Source organism: Tupaia chinensis, unplaced genomic scaffold (genome assembly GCF_000334495.1).
Source record: "Tupaia chinensis unplaced genomic scaffold, TupChi_1.0 Scaffold000098_3, whole genome shotgun sequence".
In the NCBI taxonomy this organism is placed as follows: Eukaryota; Metazoa; Chordata; class Mammalia; order Scandentia; family Tupaiidae; genus Tupaia; species Tupaia belangeri.
In genome coordinates this window covers 1,984,236-2,003,865 of record NW_006159562.1, presented here as the reverse complement: position 1 = coordinate 2,003,865, position 19,630 = coordinate 1,984,236, and the positions used below count along the sequence as shown (strand labels likewise).

Here is a 19,630-nt window from a genome sequence, read left to right as displayed (position 1 = left end):
CACCTGGTACACTATACTTACTAATCTATAGCCACTTCCACCTTGTTTTAGTTAAATTAGGTATAAAGCCCTGAAGTTTCAGTCACTTAACACAATAAAACACATATTCACGTGAAGGCCGCAGTGGTTCTGCAGAGACCTTTCCATGTGGGATTTAGAGATATGGACTTCCTTCTTCTTGGGGTTCCGCTATCCCCTTTGTCTCCCTCTGGCAGGTGGGGGATGCAGGGAAGGGAGAGCCATATGCTGTTTTGCCACTTCAGCCTGGAAGTGACACGCTTCACTTACACTCACATTCCAACGTGATGCCGGAGAGCTCAGCAACGGATGCTTTGGCTGGGAGCCGCACCCTCGCAGCAGCTGCGCACTGTGGAGGGCAACAGCTGGCCGATGTGCTTCACATCAGATTTTGACAAGGAACTGCAATAGGTCTTTTTATATCATTTCTACCTATCATTTCACAACAGGTGAAATCTTTATAGGCTTAAAAATCTAGTGATTTTAATCACAAGTTAGGATTTTTAGCACTTTATAAAATATCCTGGTGATACTTGCCCATTTGCTGTCATATTTAAAGTTTTAGCATGTGATGGGGTGGTGGTGGTGATTAAGGGTGCTGGACTCCCACATGGCCGACTGAGGTTCGAGTCCCAGACCTGGTGGCTTCTTTTCTTACTTTCTCTCTTTCTCTCTCTTTCACTCTGCCCCTTTCCGGTCAAATTAAAATAAATAAATAAATAAATAAATAAAGTAATAAAGTTAAATAAAATAATTATGTGAAAAAATAAAGTTTGTGTGTGCGTGTGTGTGTGTGTGTGTGTGTGTGTTTGTGTTGCAAGAGCTGGTTAAACAATCGTCCTTCAGCCTTATTGGGTTTTCCTAACTAATGGACATAACGGTTTTTAATGGTTGCCTTGAATGGTCACTATTCTGTTGGCTTTCCTAATAAAATCTGACTTTATGGGAATAGTACATTTGTGATGGGTTTTATGTGTTCCTCCACGGTTTGTTGAGGCAAGAGGATAAGACAGCTAGCCATTTATGCTATTGTTAAAACCAGGCAAGACTTTCTTTCTCCCCTTTGTGGTAAAGAACATAAAATTGAAACATACTACCTAGCTGGGAGACAAATCTGCTCTCGGGTGTGAGAAATTAAACAGCCAGATCACATCACTCGTAGTAAGTTAAAGTGACAGTGCATCTGATCTGCATGCACCTAGAACAATCCTGTTACGTTTATATTGCTCACTGTGCCCTTCAGCATTCTGATTAACCCTACTAATCACCCATGGCCTGCTAGAGCGGCTGAACAGACCCCCGGTTGGACGTGGGGGGGCGGGTATTTGAGGGGTGGTAACGTGAGCAGCGAAAGCAGTCATTTACAGGAGCCACTAGGTAGTTTTGTTACCCTAGCTCCTCTTCCGTGTTTTTTTTGTTGTCGTTTGTTTATTTTTGAGAGAGAGCTGTTTTGTTTTGTTTTGTTTTGTTTTGCTATAGGGAACGTGTGCTCACCAGAGAGACAGAGAGACAGGAAGTAAGAAACAACCCTCCAGGGCAGCTGGCCATGCCGCAGTCCCTTTTCCTCCATTCTCCTCTTGTGGTTTTGGGCACATGCACCGGTGCCCAACGGGATCCACCAGGTCCAGGACTTGAACCACGCTTGGCCATGTGGGAATCTAGTGCTTTAACCACTAAGTCACCTGTTGGCCCCTCTCCTTCCCAATTTTTATGGTTAAGTATTGGTAGGAAAAAAGGTAGAAATCAGGGCCAAGTGATGACTCAGTGGTAGTGCAACTGGACCCACATGGGAAAGGTCCTGAGTTTCCATCCTGGGACCTTCCTTAACACACTGGGCATGCACATGTGTGTTCATGACCTGGGCCAGTGGGGACTGGGGTGAGTCTTGACATAGGGGCGCTGTTGGTGGAGTCCATCTCTTTGTCTCTCTCTCTCCCTTTACTTCTCTGTCATTCTCTCTCATGGAAGAAATAAATGACTGAACTTAAAAAGAAAGACCAGCAGTTAGCGTAATGGCTACGTCGTTGGACTCCCATGTAGTCAACCGTGGTTCGAGTCCCGGACCCAGTGGCTTAAACTCATGCCAGGCGCATGTGCGTGCATGCCCAAGATCCCGAGAGGAGAACAGAGGAGAAAGGATTGCAGTGTGGCCATCCCCCCAGGGGGCGATTTCTCGCTTTCTGTCTCTCTGTCTCTCTTTGTCTGGTGAGCACATGCACCCTATAGCAAAAACCTCTCCAAAAAAAGAAAAAGAAAAAGAAAAAGAAAGAAATGTCATACGTGTAAATGAGGGACCCCCAGAATGTTCCTAGGAAATGCATATTATGGGGTCAGGACCAGGGCCTAGTGGTTAAGGAAACTGGATCCTCCATGGCTGACCATGGTTGAAGTCTCAGTCCTGGTGGCCGAAAAGACATGCTATGTGCACACGCATACATGCTCAAAATCCTGAAAGGATGGAGAAAGAGAGGAGACGGGACTGTGCTGTGAGCACGCCCTGACGAGAGCACTCCCTCCCCATCTCTCTCTCTCTGTGCCTCTCTCTGGTGTTTGCACGAACTCTCTGACAATTGAAAAAGAAAAAATGCATATGATGTAGAAACTATGAATGGATGCTGGTTTCTTTGCCCCAAAATGAACTCATACTTTAATGCCACTTTCCACAAACCTCTTGAAGTCACTTCTATATTTATAATGATGACATTGCTTTCTCTGTATTGCCTTTGCCATACTCTTAAAATGGTCATTTTTAAAAAGTTAATTCATTTATTCTGAGAGAGCCAGAGAGAACGAGAGAGTGAGAAGCACACCCAACAGGTGTATGTGCCAGTGTGTACAGGGAGGCCTCGGCCGGCCAGCCTGGGACTTTTCCATGTGAGTCCACCATCGCAGAGTCGCAATACTGCTCCACCACCACCGGTCTTCCTTAAGGGGTGGCAGTGGGGCTGGCTCCATAGCACAGCGATTAAGTACTACACAGAGGAAGCCAGATTCCCCGTGGCCGACCAGGGTTTGAGTCCCCGTCCCAGCCGCTGGAGAAACATGTTGGGTACACACATGTGTGCATACAATCCTGATGGGATGGAAAATTGGAGAAAAGGATCATGATGTGACCTGGCTCCATTGGGAAATATTTTTCTCTCTCTCCTTTCTTTCTGTGGCTCACACATGGGCCCTTTTGCATAAAAACGAACGAATGAATGAATGGAGAGGTGACAGTACATTAAAGCAGAATTATTTAATTTGGCTACATAATAACTTTTCCTTGTGCTTCTTTTTCACTTCTGTGTCTAATTTGTGGATTATCAACTTCGCTAGAAACCCCTAGAAATAGAGTGAAAACATGAAGCCAAGGATCAAATTGTCAATGAAAGCCAGCCACATGGACTTGCTTCCTGCTAGTGGATGTGGGTTTACTGAAGATGTAGAAGAGCCAGCAGGGTGGACCCAGAAGTGGGCTGTTCTTAAATGTCATTCACAATCATCACAGGGAAAAAGTACTCAAGTCCTTTTCCACAACTGCCTTTCAAAGAGTTGTCATTTATTCTGCCTACATTACATTGGTTTTCTTTTTGCATTACTGTTTATTTTCTTTCTAAATATTTGATTTGCTTATGGCTTTTCTGACCTGGTTCCCTCTTGTGGCTCCTTACCATGGCTTGTCTTTCAAATTCCAAAGACAAAACAGTAGCTCATATAGATCTAGTATCAGAACTGCATACAACCAACCTTCAATTCAACTTTCTCTCCATTTATGCTCTGATAAGACAGATTCTAACATGCCTTGTTCGATTAAAAAGGTGCTGCCCAAGGCCAGCATGTGGCATGGAGGTTAAGGCACTGGATTCCATGTGATCAGTTCGGTGGTTCAAGTCTTAGACCCTGTGGCTTGAAAATCACACCGGGCACATGTGTGCATCTTGAGAGGAGAATGGAGGAGAAAGGATTGCGGTGTGGCCATTCTCCTTGGGTGGTGATTTTGCATTTTCCCTCTAGTGAGTTTGCACCCTATGGCAAAGAAAAAAAGAAAAGTACTGCCCAGCAGAAGCAACCCTATGGAGAGCATGTTGGATCACAGAATGAGCCCCAGAGGGAGCCAGCACTCACTGGCTGTTCCTTCCTTTCCCTTCTCTGCTCATGGTTCTGGCCCATCCTATACTGCTCTAGGGTGAGCCTAAGTCAGCCTTGCAAAAGGATCCCTTGCTATCTTTTAATTTTGCTTTCCAGAAGACATGCATATTGCATAAGTAATATGATTTCAGTTTTTTTAGTTTTGGTAACACACTCTTCCACTTTCCCCTCCCCCCCCCGGCTCTGTAACAGGCACTGATTTACCCACACGACATATGGTATGACTACATCAAGGCCTAGATTAGACAACTTGTGTAAAATGTCCTGGAGATGTTTCCCAACCACAGACAACAAATGCCAAGTCTCTGGAACAGCTACCTTGATATGCTTTTAAGGTGTGGAGCCTTTTACAAAGTCTAGGAGAGTATTTATTTTTTTATTTTTTTGGAGAAAATAAATGCTATAGGGCATGTGCGCTCGCTGGAGAGACAGAGAGAGAGAGACAGAAAGCGAGAGAAACCCCCCCAGGGGGGATGGCCACACTGCAATCCTTTCTCCTCCATTCTCTCGGGATCTTGGGCACACACGCACACACGCCCAGCGTGAGTTTAAGCCACCGGATCCAGGACTTGAACTGTGGTCGACTACATGGGAGTCCGGCATTATAGCCATTACATTAACTGCTGGTCCCAATGTCTAGGAGAATATTAACAGGAATAATATTCTAAGAGAGCAACATGCAGATAGTTTGTAATGTAATTCTAAGAAGATTTTATCATTATTACTGTTTTAGGTTTTCGCTATAGAGTGGGTGCACTGGCTAGAGAAAGAGAGGGAAAGTGAGAAATCCACCCCCTCCCAGGGGCCATGGCCACACTACAGTCCCTTCTCTTCTGTTCTCCTCTTGGGATTTTGGGCATACATGCATACATACCTGGCCTGGTTTTCAGGGTCTTTGGGTTTAGGACTTAAACCTCATTTGGGCATGTGGGAGTCCAGCACCTTAACCACATTACCTGCTGATCCCTTACTTTCTGTTTTTAATATTATTCTTTTTTCCTACTCTTTCTAATTCCTTACCAAGACCTGGAAGATCCTGCTCGAATGTGACCTCACCTGTCTCTCCAGTCTCAGGTCAGGCCTTCTTCGACTTTCGCTCTCTCTGTTCCAATCACATTGGCTTCATTTAGTAACATGAAAAGGCCAAGCCATCTCCCACCCCAGGACCTTGACACGTGTCATTCTCTTTGCTGGAATGCAGTGGTCCTGGCCCCACTGAGCTGTATTCTCAGGCCCTTAATGGTTGGAATTAAATGCTAACTCTGCATTCTCTCTTCATCTCTCTTGCTCATGATAGAAATAAGCTTTAAATAAATAAATAGTTACCTCTTCCCAGGAGGCCTCCTTTACCATGTCAATTCTTGGTACTCTCTTCACTTCTATCTTGGTGCCTGCTTTGCTTTCTCTGTCTTGCTGTGTCTACTTGTTTACTATCCCTCTTTCCTAGAATGCAAGCTTCACAAAGACAGTGCCTTCTCTGTCTTGTTCGCTTTTATATGCCCAGCACCTCGCTTGGGGCTCATTGCAAGCCAGATGCCCATAGTTGTTGCTGTAAGATGGTTTTTGTTTCTTTTATTTTTTTTAAATTTAATTTAAATTAACTTTATTTATTTATTTTAATTTGACCACAGAGGAACAAAGTGAGAGTGAGAGTAAGAGAGAGAGAGAAAAAAAGAGAGAGAGAGAGAGAAAGTGAGAAAGCAAGTTGCCAGGTCCAGGACTTGAACTGTGGTTGACCATGTGAGAGTCAAGCACCCTTAACCACCTGCCGGCTCCTGAAAGATGGTTTTCATGGCCATCCATTATTGACCTTTTCCACAATATACTTCCGTATAGAGGTGGTTCCTTATTTACAAATTGTCTTCCAAAAGGCAATTTATGAATTATTTTTTAAATGAGAATATAGTTTATAAAAGTGACCTTTGAAAAACTGCTATTTCCAACTGAAGTCTTTAGAATCTTATGTAGTGGTCCCTAAAATTGTAATACTGGAACAGCAGGATGGCCAACGTGGTGGCACAGCAGTAAGTCACTGTCCAAGCCATGCTGGATCCACGTGGGAGATGGCGGGTGTGGTTCCCCAGTCCTTCCGCACAGGCTGGGTGCTCATGATCGTGGCTGGCTGGGAAGGATGGGGGTAAAGGGGTGGAGCTGGGGGAGAACCTGTTGAGAGTGCGCGTCATTCCTTCTCTCTCTTACTGTCAGTAAAAAAAGAAAAAATTTTCAGAAGATGGGATGCATCGTAGCACATAGCCCTGGTGGGTGTGTTCTGGCCTTAGTTATACACGTTCCTCTACCCCCAGCCAGGCTCTGTGATGGACCTACGAAGATACAACCAGGTAGAGCCCAAATCTGAACCATGTGCTCGAGTGGTATGAGCAAGTGGTGGCGATGAGCTGGATGCGAGGGAGAAAGGACAGGGAGCAGGAAGAGGCAGCACCCATGGAGGGAGCTGGGTCCAAGGTGGGAAGGGCACTCCATGTCTTAGACTTGTGGGTGTCATTGGCTTCAAGCTCTGTTGATTTTGCTTCAGTTTCTTCTCAGAGATGAGTTCCCATGTGCTTGTATTTTTTCCAAAGCTTATTGTTCTTGGAAGTTGCAGCCCAGAGTGGAGGTGGAAGCAGATGGATCAGGGCTTGCTTGAAAAGAAACATTTTCCCACGGGTTTTTTTGTTTCGTTTTGTTTTCAAGATTTTATAGGGCACATGTACTTACCAGAGAGACAGGGAGACAGAAAATGAGAAATCATCTTCCCGGAGGGATGGCCACGCCGTAATCTCTCCATTCTCCTCCTGGGATCTTAGACACACTTGCACGTGTGCCTGGTGTAAGTTTGAGCCGCTGGATCCAGGACTTGAACTGTGAGAGTACAGTGACGTAACCACTATGCCATCTGCTGGTCCCTTCCCACAGGTTTTTGACTCTGCCTGGAAGACACCAGGCTATCCCAGGAAAGGATCGTACAGGGCAAATGGCAGCCTGCCCAGGCTCCTGCCCTCAGCTTTCCTGGGAGAACCCCAGCTCCCAGTCAAGGCTCCCTCAGCCAGGGCAGCATCGGAAAACTGTCCTCCAACACCTCCTCTCTTCAGAAGTCTGGAAATGGACCAACGGGAAGACTATCACTTCCCCCTCAGCTCTACATGGAGATACTTGGGAATGAGACCCATTCCTCTACCCAGAAAGGGTCCTACTTCCTCCTTGCCGTTTTCTGTGCGTTGACTCCACACAATATTCCGCCTGTCACCCGAGCTATTTCTACCAGAGGAGCTGCGCTGTCGGCTCCCACCACAGTACACTGGGACGTTCTTCTTGCCCTTCTTACCCATTGACTGGAGGGGACCAATTTTACCACATCCTCCTGGTTCAAGTCCTTACGTGAGGTGAGACGAGGATTCCAAAAGTTTGCATGAACATGCTCATCATTTCTGGCTAGGGCCACCCTTGTTTTCCTTCCATTGACAAGGGAAAGCTGCCACTGGAAGATAGTTGAGGTGAAGGGGACGGGGTGGGCAAGGTGCTCGCTTCCCCCCTTAGTCACCATCCTCACTTCCTTCCATCTCACTGTGCAACCTGAAGCTACTGCTGCCCAGGAACAAGGCAGTTAGAGCAAGCCTCACTCGCCATGGGGCCCCACGTTGACTCCGGGTGTGAGCTATCACAGCAGAGAGACCTCAACTTGGGATTTAGTTTACTTTCTGGCTGATCTATCTTGCTGTGAAAAGTGCATACATTTCCTTTATACTCCAGAAAGAAAAAAAAAAAAATCACATCGAGTACCCATAAATGAAATACAGTAGAGTGAGAAGCACTTTGCCTGGAATTGAGGTCCTCTCTCCACTGAACTCGACAGCACACCCCAAGGGATCCCAGATGGGAAGCAGCGAGATCTCTTCCAGGTGTTGAGAATTTTGTTTTGTTCTGCCTTGTTTTCTCTATCTCAAACTAGGAAACAAACTACTAAATGGTTAAATGTGTTTGCTGGAAAATATTCCAGCGTAAGGCAACAGTTTCCAAATTCCCCGCAGAGACCGGACACCGGGGAACACTGGCTGCCAAGCCTGTTATTAAGAAGGTCACAAGATGCCATCTGTTCCTGCGTGCACTTTACTGCTCAAGCGTAACGTCAGCCAGGAGGCGGCTGCGATCGAGTCTGCCCATGAGCATGAAAGAGCACCACGGTGGGCACTACAGGGGGCTCAGTGGGCGAGCCCTGAGCCTCCTGCGTGATGTGTAATGACTCAGTCACGTTGGGAGAAGGTAGGCAGACGGTAAAGCATCGTTTTTAGGTCTGTCCTTGGAGACAGCTCAAATGTAATCCAGGCTGCCACTTTCTGGTTTTCCTAAATTTTGTTTTGTACCTGTTGTAGCCATCTATAAAATAGGATAATTAGTGTTGTCTTCTTTACTCATAGATGCGAAGTTAAGGCAGATAAATGGATGCCTTATTCTTTCATGATTTCAACTTTTAGTAAGTTTTTTTCCCCCCATAGGGCACATGCACTCACTAGAAAGACAGAGAGAGACAAAGAGAGGGAAAGTGAGAAATCACTCCCTGGGGGAATGGCCACACCACAATCCCTTCTCTCCTCTTCTGGGATTGTGGGCAGGCACACACCCCCACCAGCGTGATCTTCAAGCTACTAGGTGTGGGACTTGAACTGTGGTCAGCCTTACAGGAGTCCAGCTTCTTTACCACGATGCCACCTGCTGGACTCTAATTTATTATTATTTTTTAATTTATAGGAAAGTTGAAAGAATAGTATAAACAATACCCATCTACTCTCTCCAAGATTATTAACATTTTGCCACATCTGTTAACATTTTGTGTTATCTCAGTCTCTGTATACTGATACCTGTTTATACTTCTTAGCTGGACTATTGAAAGTAAATTAATGACATCGTACCAGTATATTCTTAAACAGTTTAATATGAATCTGTGAGTAAGAATGTTCTCCTATATAACCATAATATTGTTATCACACTCAAGAAAGTTAACATTGGGGCCAGCAGCTGGCATGCTGGTTAGGAGCACTGGGCTCCCACATGGCTGACCATGATTTGGGTCCTGGACCTGGCGGCTTGCTTTCTCACTTTCCTCTCTCTCTCTCTCTCTCTCTTGCTCTATCCCTCTCTGGTCAGATTAAATAAATACAGCTAAATAAAATAATAAAAAAAAGAAAGTTAACATTGATAAAATAATGTTTACCTGGTATGCAGACCATTGAGTGCCGCCTTCTTAAAAATCCATCAGGGAGGGACCAGCAGTTAGTGTAATGGCTATGTTGCTGGACTCCCATGTAGCTGACCGTGGTTCAAGTCCCAGATCTGGTGACTTAAACTCATGTGTGTGTGCGTGCCCAGGATGAGTATGGAGAAGGGATTAAGGCATGGCTGTCCCCCCTGGGGGGTGATTTCTTGCTTTCTGTCTGTCTCTCTGTGTCTTTCTGGCGAGCGCATTCGCCCTATAGCAAAAACCTCTCAAAAAAAAAAAAAAAGTCCATCAGGGAAGGGATTTGCTCTGTAATCCATCTCAATCGTTGACAACTCTAAGGGAGTGGATACCTTATGTTTTTGAGGGACTTTAAAAAATCTGATAAAAGCTCTGGACCTGATCTTCAGAAAATATTCATAAAATATCCACTTATGTGAGCCAACCACACATACATCGTGGGTCCTTCCATGGTGTCCACAGACTCCAGGTTAAACATGTCAATGTTTGGGGCCAGCAGATGGCATAATGGTTACATCACTGGACTCCCAAATAGTGGACTACGGTCCAAATCCTGGACCCGGCAGCTTAAGACTCACGCCAGGCATGTGTGCCCAAAATCTCAAGAGGAGAATAGAGGGAGAAGTGATTGTGGCGTTGCCATCCCTCCTGGGGGGTGATTTCTTGCTTTCTGTCTCCCTGGTGAGCTCACAAAATTTCTCTTTAAGAAAAATGTCGATGTTCAATCTCAATTCTTTTCCTTTGTGTATACAGCACTCAGAAAGGATGGAGAGCATTCTATCTTCTCCCAACATTATGTTTTATGTTCATAAAACTCTTAAGTTTCAAGAAATGCAGAGATGAGAAGGTGGGAGATTGCATTATCCCCAAACTATGAAAAGAAAACCGAATCCCAAAGAAGGCTGACAGTTGTACTATGATAGACACCCAGTAGGAGGACTAAATGATTGAAAGAGAAGACCTAGAAGAATGTTTTAAGCTTGAGCTTTTCTGATGCTGCAAGAGCCGATGCACACAAGTCTCAACTTGTTCTCTAGACAATTTACTTTTTAGAAACCTGTCGTGTTCCATCAGGTTTGGCCCCACATTTAAGGACTTCATATCTAAGGTAGAACTTGTTGGCAGTTACTAAGATAGTTTCATCAACAAAATTGCCCAATATGGTTATTATTCTAGGACTAGGAAGTGGAAGGACAGAGGTGAATCTATGCTAGCATGTCCTTAATTAAAAGGCCAGCTAAAATTGCCAAGGTCAAGTTGCACCGTGAGCTCTATTTTGTCAACTGTGAACTCGCTAAGTAAGAAACACCATTAGCTGACCATTCTCCAACATAATGTGAGCTTACTGGTGTTCTTCTCCATAAACAGACCAGGGAAAATGAGAGACTGCTGGCTCAGTTAGAAAAATGACCAAGTTTGGGGACCAGCAGTTAGCGTAATGGCTATGTTGCTGGACTCCCACATAGTCGACCGCGGTTCGAGTCCGGGACCTGGTGGCTTAAACTCACGCTGGGCACGTGTGCGTGCGTGCCCAAGATCCCGAGAGGAGAATGGAGGAGAAGGGATTGCGGCGTGGCCATCCCCCCGGGGGGTGATTTCTCACTTTCTATCTCTCTGGCGAGCGCATGTATCCTATAGCAAAAACCTCTCCAAAAAAAAAAAAAGATAAATTAAAAAAAAAAAAAGAAAAATGACCAAGTTTGACTAAAAGATGAACACACATGTATAAACATCTCATGCTGTGGTCTAGCCCAAGTTCTAATGTCTGTTTTTGTTTTCATGGGAGTTGTTTGTTCCATAATGCATAAAATGTACTTTCCATAAAACTTTAGTATTATGGAATCCTGTTTTTTTACTAATTAATGGTTTTCTAGTGTAATTGTTGGAAGGAAGCATGACTAAAAGCTAGTTAGACCTATGGGATTTATAAAAGTCTTATGGGATATTGAAAGGCTAAGAATTTACAGAAAATGAAACATCAGAGCAAATTGTGCCGGACAAACTTCTTATCCATCTGCTTTTACTGCAGTTATAGAAAAGTTTTGTTTGTTTGTTTTAGAGGTTTTTGCCGTAGGGCGCATGTGCTGGTGGAAGAGAGAGACAGAGACAGTGAGAGGGAAAATGAGAAATCATTCCCCGGGGGTGTGCATGACACAATCCCTTCTCCATTCTCCTCTCAGGATCTTGGACACACATGCACATGTGCCTGGAGTGAGTTTCAAGCTGCCAGATTTGGGACTCGAACCACAATTGGCTTATTTAGCTAAATAATTGTTCAGCTCTTTTATTCTAGCTTAAGATACCATGCGCAAAAGAAAGTTTATTAGCAGAAAATAGTACAAAGCAATGAGTATTTGCCAAAGGCTCTTTCTGTCCCTTGATTCTTCCCCAATGACCAGACTCTAACATATGCCAAGCAAGACTTTCTTTCAAATTAAAAAAAAATTAATAAAAATATACCAGAGAACTTGACATGATTTAATCATTAGGCAAATCCAAATGAAAAACAGTGAGATACCACTTTGTGTCCATTAGGATGGCTACAATTACAAAGACAGACAATAGCAAATGTCAGTGAAGATATGGCAATACTGGAAACTCCATTCACTGTTGATGGGAATATAAAATTGTATAGTCACTTTGGAAAATACCCTGGCAGTTCCTTTAATAGTTAAAACATAATTTTTAACATTGGATCCAGAAATTCTGCACCTAGGTTTTTGATCAAGAGAAATGAAAACATATGTCTACACAAACACTTGCATATGAATGTTCATGCATCATTATCCATGGTAGCCCAAACTGGAAACAACCCTAATGTCTATCAACTGGCAAATAAATTACAAAATCTGGTATATTCATACAATGGAATACAATTCAGTAATTTTTAAAAAAGGGAACAAAATACTAGAATAACTACAATGTGGATGAACCTCAAAAATGTTATGGAAAGTAAAAGAAGCTAGGTATGCAAGACTGTAGAATGTATGATTCTATTTGCATGAAAAATCCAGTTAAGGCAAATCTATAGAGAAAGAAAGGAAATTACTGGGGTTTTTTGGGCACCGGTGGTGGGAAAGGGGATCATCAGTAAATGGGAATGAGGGATCTTATTGAGGTGATGAAAATGCTCTAGAACCATATGGAGCTATGACTGTTACATAATGAGGTAAATGTACTCAAAATCATTGAACTATATATTTAAAGTGGGCCAATTCGTGGTATGTAAGTTATACCTCAATTGTATCATCTAAAAATATACCCAAGCTTCTCAAGACCGTAACTAAAATTGACAGAACTGTCTTGGTTTCCTCTGATTGAAAGAGCGTAAGCTGTGTATTACACAAGAATGTTCCAGACATAGAAATGTTTAACCCCACCCAAAAGTTCTGGAAGGCTTACGAGGAATTTAACTTCTAGTTGTGGTTTTGTGTTACCTGACTCTCCCTTTTCTGTTGACCAGATGCTAATAGGAAGCCAGTGATTTGTGTACAATTTGTCAAATTACATTTTGATCATAGCCTCATTGAGGGTTTAAAAAATTTTATCCATGGGGACCAGCAGGTGGCATAGTGGCTAAGGCGCTGGACACTCCCACATGGCCGTCCATGGTTTGAGTCCCGGACCTGGTGGCTTGCTTTCTCACTTTCTCTCTCTCTCTCTCTCTGTTTCTCTCTGGTCAAATTAAAATAAATGAATGAATAAATAAAATTAAATAATTATTTTTTTAAAAAAAAAGGAAGAAATTTTATCCTGACACTTGGTTAATCTTGGTTTTCCCTCTTCATTTACATACAGGTCTATTCCCTGTTATAACCAGGGCTTTCAAAAACTCACTTGATGTCAAGCATGAAGTGGTAAGTCTGACATTTCCTAGTGATCATTTACATGTAAAGGGCTAAGATGACCACATGCTGCATGTTATTCATAAGGAACAGAACAAATAGTGTTGGAATGACTTCGCTAATAAATTCATTCATCAGACATGTATTGTTTAGTGCATTTTATGGGTGTAGCTTTCTATTAGGTAAGGTGATACAAATATAACCAAGGTTATCATGGAGAATAACTGATAATGGTATGCTTTTATTATAGTCACCAACTTTTTCTCTTTCCCGTGCATGGCAACAGTTTTATGTAAAATATTGGCAGCTAAAAACACAAACGGCTTTTGGGAACCAGCAGTTAGCATAATGGCTATGTCGCTGGATTCCCACGAAGTCGACCGCGGTTCGTGTCCTGGACCCGGTGGCTTAAAAAACTCACGCCGGGCGCGTGTGCGTGCATGCCCAAGATCCCGAGAGGAGAATGGAGGAGAGGGGATTGCGGCGTGACCATCCCCCCTGGGGGGTGATTTCTCGCTTTCTGTCTCTATGTCTCTGTCTGTCTGGCGAGCGCACGAGCCCTACAGTGAAAATCTCTCAAAAAAAAAAAAAAAAAAACACAAACAGCTTTTCTCTGACTGTAAACTTTCAAGGAATACAGAGAAGTAGAAACAAAAGTAAAAATTATTTGAGATCTTACCCTTTTCCCAGGGATAATTACCACTTACATTTAGGTAAACTTCCTTAAAAATGTCTCCCCGTACTTACAAAGACATGCACTTAAGCTCACACGGAGTATTGATGCGTGCATACTGGACAGTGGCCACTGTAATCTGCATCTGTCACTCAGTATTTTCATGGACATCTTTTAGTGTTAATAAATGTAATTGCTGGACATTATTTCTAATAGGTAAATGGTATTACATTTGCCAGATATGTCACAATTTAAAAATATTTCGTATTACTAGGCATTTAGGTTTTTCAAATTTATAACTACTGTAAACAATGGTACGATAAAAAAGATGGAATATACATTTTTTGTAACTGTAAAATCACCTCTTGAGTATACATCCCTATAAGTAGAATTCTTGGGTCAGAAGGCATGCTTTTTAAACAAAATAATTCCTTATTTAATTTTATTTATCATTATCATTATTCTTCAATTTGTTACAGAGCATGTGTGCTCACTAGAGAGATCATGAGAGAGAGTGAGTTGGGGTGGGGGAGAGAGAGAGAACGTGAGAAAGCAACTCATGAAGTCCAGAATTCAAACCACAGTCGGTCTTGCAGAAGTCCAATGCCCCAACCACTATGCCACCTGCCGGCCCCAAGGCATGCTATTTTTATATTAGTTACTTTCCCAAAAATTGGCCTGATGTTCCAGTAGTACACGAGAGTGTCTGTTTCATATAGACTCTCTAACACTAGCTTTAAAAAAATAATCCTGTGGAGGCTGAGAGGTGGTGTGGTTGAGGGTGCTGGACTCCCACATGACTGACTATGGTTTGAGTCCTGGATCTGGAGGCCTGCTTTTTATCTCTCTCACTTTCATTCTGTCTCTCTCTTGTCAAATTAAAATAAATAAATAAATAAAAATAAATGAAAATTAAATCATTCTTTTTTAAGAATCCCAGGACCAGCATATTCATATGGTGTAATGGTTACATGGCTGGACTCCCACATGGCTGACTGCAGTTCGAGTACTGGACCTGGGCGCTTGAAACTCATGCCAGGGTGTGTGCGTCTATGCCCAAGATCCCAAGAAGAGATTGTGGCATGGTCATCCCCCTGGGGGGTGATTTTTCACTTTCTGTCTCTCTGCCTCTCTGTCTATCCAGTGAATACATGCACCCTTTAGCAAAAATCTCTCTCTTGAGGAAAAAAAAAAGAAGGCCTTGCTTGCTTCAGCTGGGAACATGCATGTCAGGTGACTCTGACCCTTTGACACTCTGTGCATGTACACAAATAACTTCAAAGTGCTGTCAGTACTGACTTTGGGGTTACACATACATTTTAGTGAGTAGGTGGATTCAGACATGGACTCAACGAATGACGAAGGCTGTATCCTTCATTTGCCTAGTTTTTAATTTAGGTGTTTAGCTGTTTTTGTTGATTTATATAAGCTATTTGCATATTAGGATTATACCTTTTTGCCTATAGTATGTTAGAAATAATTTCCTCAATTTGTTGTCCCATTTTATTGTTATTACAGTGGTTTTTGATAGCAGCATCAAAGTGCTTTTGGAGTAGGCAGGAAAAAACAACACTGGTAAAGGAATTTGGTTAGATTTTTATCATCGCAAAAGTGGTTGGTATTTATTTTTCTCTCTAGGCACACCAAATATGGGGTTGTGGTGATTTTTCTCCGACATCTCCAAATCATGGAAAATCTCGTAAGTCCCATCATAAACTACTACTTTATACCTACTTTCTGTCTTTATCTTGTTTCCTTTTTTTAAAGTTTATTTTTATTGAATTTCATTTACGAGAGAGAAACAGGGAGAGGGAGAGAGAAAGAGAAACAGATACCCCCAACCAGGTCCTCATGCCAAGATCCGCCCCAGCCTCAGCTGGCCCGGATCATGGTGACTCGCACACTCCATGAATACAGGGAGACCTTGGGATGTGAACCCAGGGCTTTGCCATGAAGATTCAGCCTTTCATTACCCCTACCCAACTGCAGTCAGCCCTGCTGTTATTTTAATCATGCTATTCACCTGAATTTTCATACTTTTCAGAGTCTGTGGTCACTTAAGGTCTTTTGTATTTCCGTACCCATATCCCTAGAAAAGTAACCCACTGCGTTACTTCACTGGATCCTCCTCACAAGAAGGAAGGTGGGATGTAGAAATAGCAGGAAGAAGAAATCCAGCAGAGACCACTCAGCAGCAGCTCTGAAAACGAGTGTACACATGAGGAGGCCATGGTAGTGGCAGGAGTGGGGCAATTCCATGTGAGGGTTTGGAAATAATGAGTAAAGAAAAGGCTTTGGAATGTTAGGACATTTCATTTATTCATACTGTGGTAGACTATTGGCTACAAGCATTTCATAGTGACTGTCTCTTCATCCTAGGCATGAGACCTAAAAAGCCAGCACTGGACATCCAGAGGAACCCCAGATCCCGGGGAAGACCCTTCCTAATGCATGTAAGAATCTTCTGCTTGTCATCAGCTGCAGATCTTCAGGGGGAAGTCAGGAGTGGGCTTCCGGGTATCTGCATGGTGGTGGGGCTGGCATGTCGATGTCTGGAGTTGGCATCAAAGTATTTCCTGAGGGACCAACAGGTGGCATGGTGGTTTGGCATGGTGGTTAAGGCACTGGACTCTCACATGGCCAGCCATGGTTTGAGTCCTGGACCTGATGCCTTGAAACTCACGTCAGGTACATGTGTGTGTGTGCTCAAAATCCTGAGAGAAGAATGGAGGAGAAGGGATTGTAACATAGCCATCCCCCCGGGGGGGCAATTTTCCACTTTCTCTCTGGCAAATGCATATATCCTATGGCAAAGAAAAAATATTAAGAAAAAAATCTTCCCTAAGTCATAGTCAAGTGACAGTAGAGCTACTTTGATAAGTGTCTTCCATAAAGCATCATAGAATTCCTGTAGATCTCTCCAGCTTTTTTTTGGAAACAAGCCTGAAGAGGGTTACAGGGATTGGAATTTCTGTGGTCCAGTCCACATTTTCATCAGTGGTATCAGTGAGTTGTTGGAGTCTGCTTCTTATTAAAAAAGGCAGTGAGTTCTCAGGTTGTCCTTCCCAGCTGGGAACCCACACTGGCTGCCCAGAGTCCAGACCTGCCCTTCTAGCATGCCTGTCCTGCTACCCGGTAGCTGTTGCCCCCATTCCCCTTGATAAGGCCCTCCTGACTAGGGGCTCTGTTCTGCATGATTGAACTTTCTCAAGACCCAGTAATTTTTAAAAAAGATGTTAAAATGGGATTTTCTCATGTCTAGCAGACTCTTAAAAAGTTCAAAGAAAGAATTAAAAACAGGTTTCTGCATGTACCTTATTGACTTTATTTATTATAAAAGTTACGACTATTTTGCCACCCTGTTACTTTTAGTAAGATTTCTCTTTGAGATGGCAAAATGGTTATGTCGCTGGATTCCCATGTAGTCGACTGCGGTTCAATTCCCAGACGCAGTGGCTTAAAACTTACACTGGGCACATGTGCATGTGTGCCCAAGATCCCAAACAGAGAATAGATGAGAGGGGATTGCAGTGTCACCATCCCCTCTGAGGGGGTGATTTCTCCGTTTCTGTCTCTCTGTCTTTCTGTGTCTCTCTGGCAAGCACACATGCCCTATAGCAAACATCTCTCTTAAAAAAAAAAAAAGATTTCTCTTTAAATTGACTTTTTTTTTTTTTTTTAACTCAGATTCACCTTAAATAAGTCTTTTTGTAATACTAGGCTTTGGTATGCTAGTTAGATACATTAGGGGAAAAAAAGAAAAAGAAAAAAACAACCACCCTTGGCCATGAAAATAAAAAGGGCTCTTCAACATTATTCAAGAACCACTAGATATATATGCTCTCACTGTGGCAGTGGTGGCCTGCGGGCCTCCATTAGTGAATCTAAGAAATTCAGCTGGTGTGACAGGATTGGCTGCCCACCTTGGCTTCCAGGCACCTAGTCTGTTTTAATGGTAGCCTTCTGGAAACAGTGCATTTCTCTTGGCTTTTTTTGCTTTAGGACGGTTAACTTTCCTGGAGAGTATCTCAAGGAAGCCATGTTGTGGCCGGCCGTGGAGGATGCTACTTGGGCGCACGTGAAGCTATGTGGTCTGTTAAAAATTATATTGTGTGGGCAGCCAGGGAGCTCCCTTCACTGCAGGGTTGGTGGCTTCTATCTAGGAAGGATAGATGAAAGCATATTTGCTAGCTGGCCTCCTGGGAGTTGCTTGGGAGAATCATTAACTAGTGTTAAATAGAGGAATCCCTCCTGCTACATGGAGCCGTAGTGGTGCTGAGCAGTCTCATGGCCAGTGTCTGCAGCTGTTCTGGGGACCAGTTGCCTTCTCTGTAAGGTGCTTACCAGATCCCCTTTGCTTCCCCTAAAGTGAATTCTCTATACTCACAGTACACTCTTCGTTATTTTTATTTAACTGCCAGACATGCATACTTACTGGAGAGAGATGGACAGAGAGAAAGGGAGAAATCACTCCCCATGGGAGATGGTCATGCCATAGTCCCTTCTTCATCTCTCATCCTTTTGGGACTTTGGGCACACATGTATCTGGCATATTGTCCAGAAATGGAAGCGACGAGGTCCAAGACTCCAACCATGCAGTCAGCCATGTGGGATTCAGCTGCCTTGACCACCATGCCAGGGGCTGGCCCACAAGGTAGTCTCTTTTAAGCCAACGATTCCCAACAAAAAAGTGACATTGCATCTCACTCTTGTTTTTATGATGTAGTAACAGACAAGAAGTACATGCACACGTACATACAGCTCACACAAGTAATATGGGATGCTTACTTGGGGAATCTTGGACCTAGTGTCTTCACCAAAAAATAAATCATGACTTTATTTATGAGACAAGGCGCATCTTAGTATTGTTAGTAGGTGCTCTATTTGGAGGAAGAACAAGCACTGAGATGTAAAAACATACAAATCTCTGCATTGGTAACAAATAGGGACTGAATGAAATTTTTTCATGAGACAGCGGGTTTGGTGCAGGTTTGGTTCCTTATTCCAGGAGTTCTTGCTTGCGTCTTTCCTGCTTATGGATCCGGCCTTCCTGACAGAGACACCTATGAAATAGGGCGGTGAAAGAGCTGGGAGAAAGCGCAGGCACCTTTCCAGCTCCTGCTCTAGCGTGATGTCTGATGTCGGCTTGGCGAGGCCACTCACTGTGGAGAGGTAACCTTTGCAGAGGAGCACGTGTTGACAGGCAGGCCATTTTTCTCCAGCTTCAGGGACAACGTGATTCTGAAAGCAAAACTGGCTCCTCCGAAGACTCAGAAGCTGATCAATACTCCTCCAGTTACGGATGGAGAGGACCGTCCTCAGCTTTCAGCTGAGCAGAACAAGACGCCCAGGCTGGAGGCCGAGGTCACGTGATAACGGCTTCACGAGGTACGAGGGGCCTGGGGAAACCTGGCCCTAGGCAGGGTGGCTTTCTTGGACACTTCCCTGGCCTTCAAACCCTTCACGCCTCGTTTTCCTTTTCAATTGGAAGAGGGGAACAAAAGTTACCATTAAAATATCCTTTAAAGTCAGCACTGGGAACCGCATTTCTCTGGAAGAACCACACACAGACACGGTGTCCTAGCCTCGACCACCTCATGGGCTCCGTCCTAGAGCCGGTCTCTCGCGCTTGGGGGCCCGGGGAGGGCGCAGGCGGTGGGAAAGAAGAAAGGCCACGCGTACTCGGCGCTGTCAGCAGGGAGGGCCGCCGCCGGGCACCGACCAGCTTCGCCG

The 19,630-nt window shown here is 43.8% G+C and overlaps 1 protein-coding gene across 1 annotated transcript in view; it reads left to right on the top strand.

Annotated features, from left to right (window-relative positions):
- CUNH4orf51 (chromosome unknown C4orf51 homolog) overlaps positions 1-19,428 on the top strand; it is a 33,054-nt gene extending 13,626 nt beyond the window's left edge. The window contains exons 3-6 of the mRNA XM_006143470.2: positions 13,178-13,236; positions 15,536-15,596; positions 16,277-16,350; positions 19,120-19,428. Of these exons, the coding sequence (XP_006143532.1) occupies positions 13,178-13,236; positions 15,536-15,596; positions 16,277-16,350; positions 19,120-19,230 (305 nt within the window). The 3' untranslated portion in view covers positions 19,231-19,428. The remainder of the gene's footprint in view (positions 1-13,177; positions 13,237-15,535; positions 15,597-16,276; positions 16,351-19,119) is intronic.
- Positions 19,429-19,630: the final 202 nt, after the last annotated feature.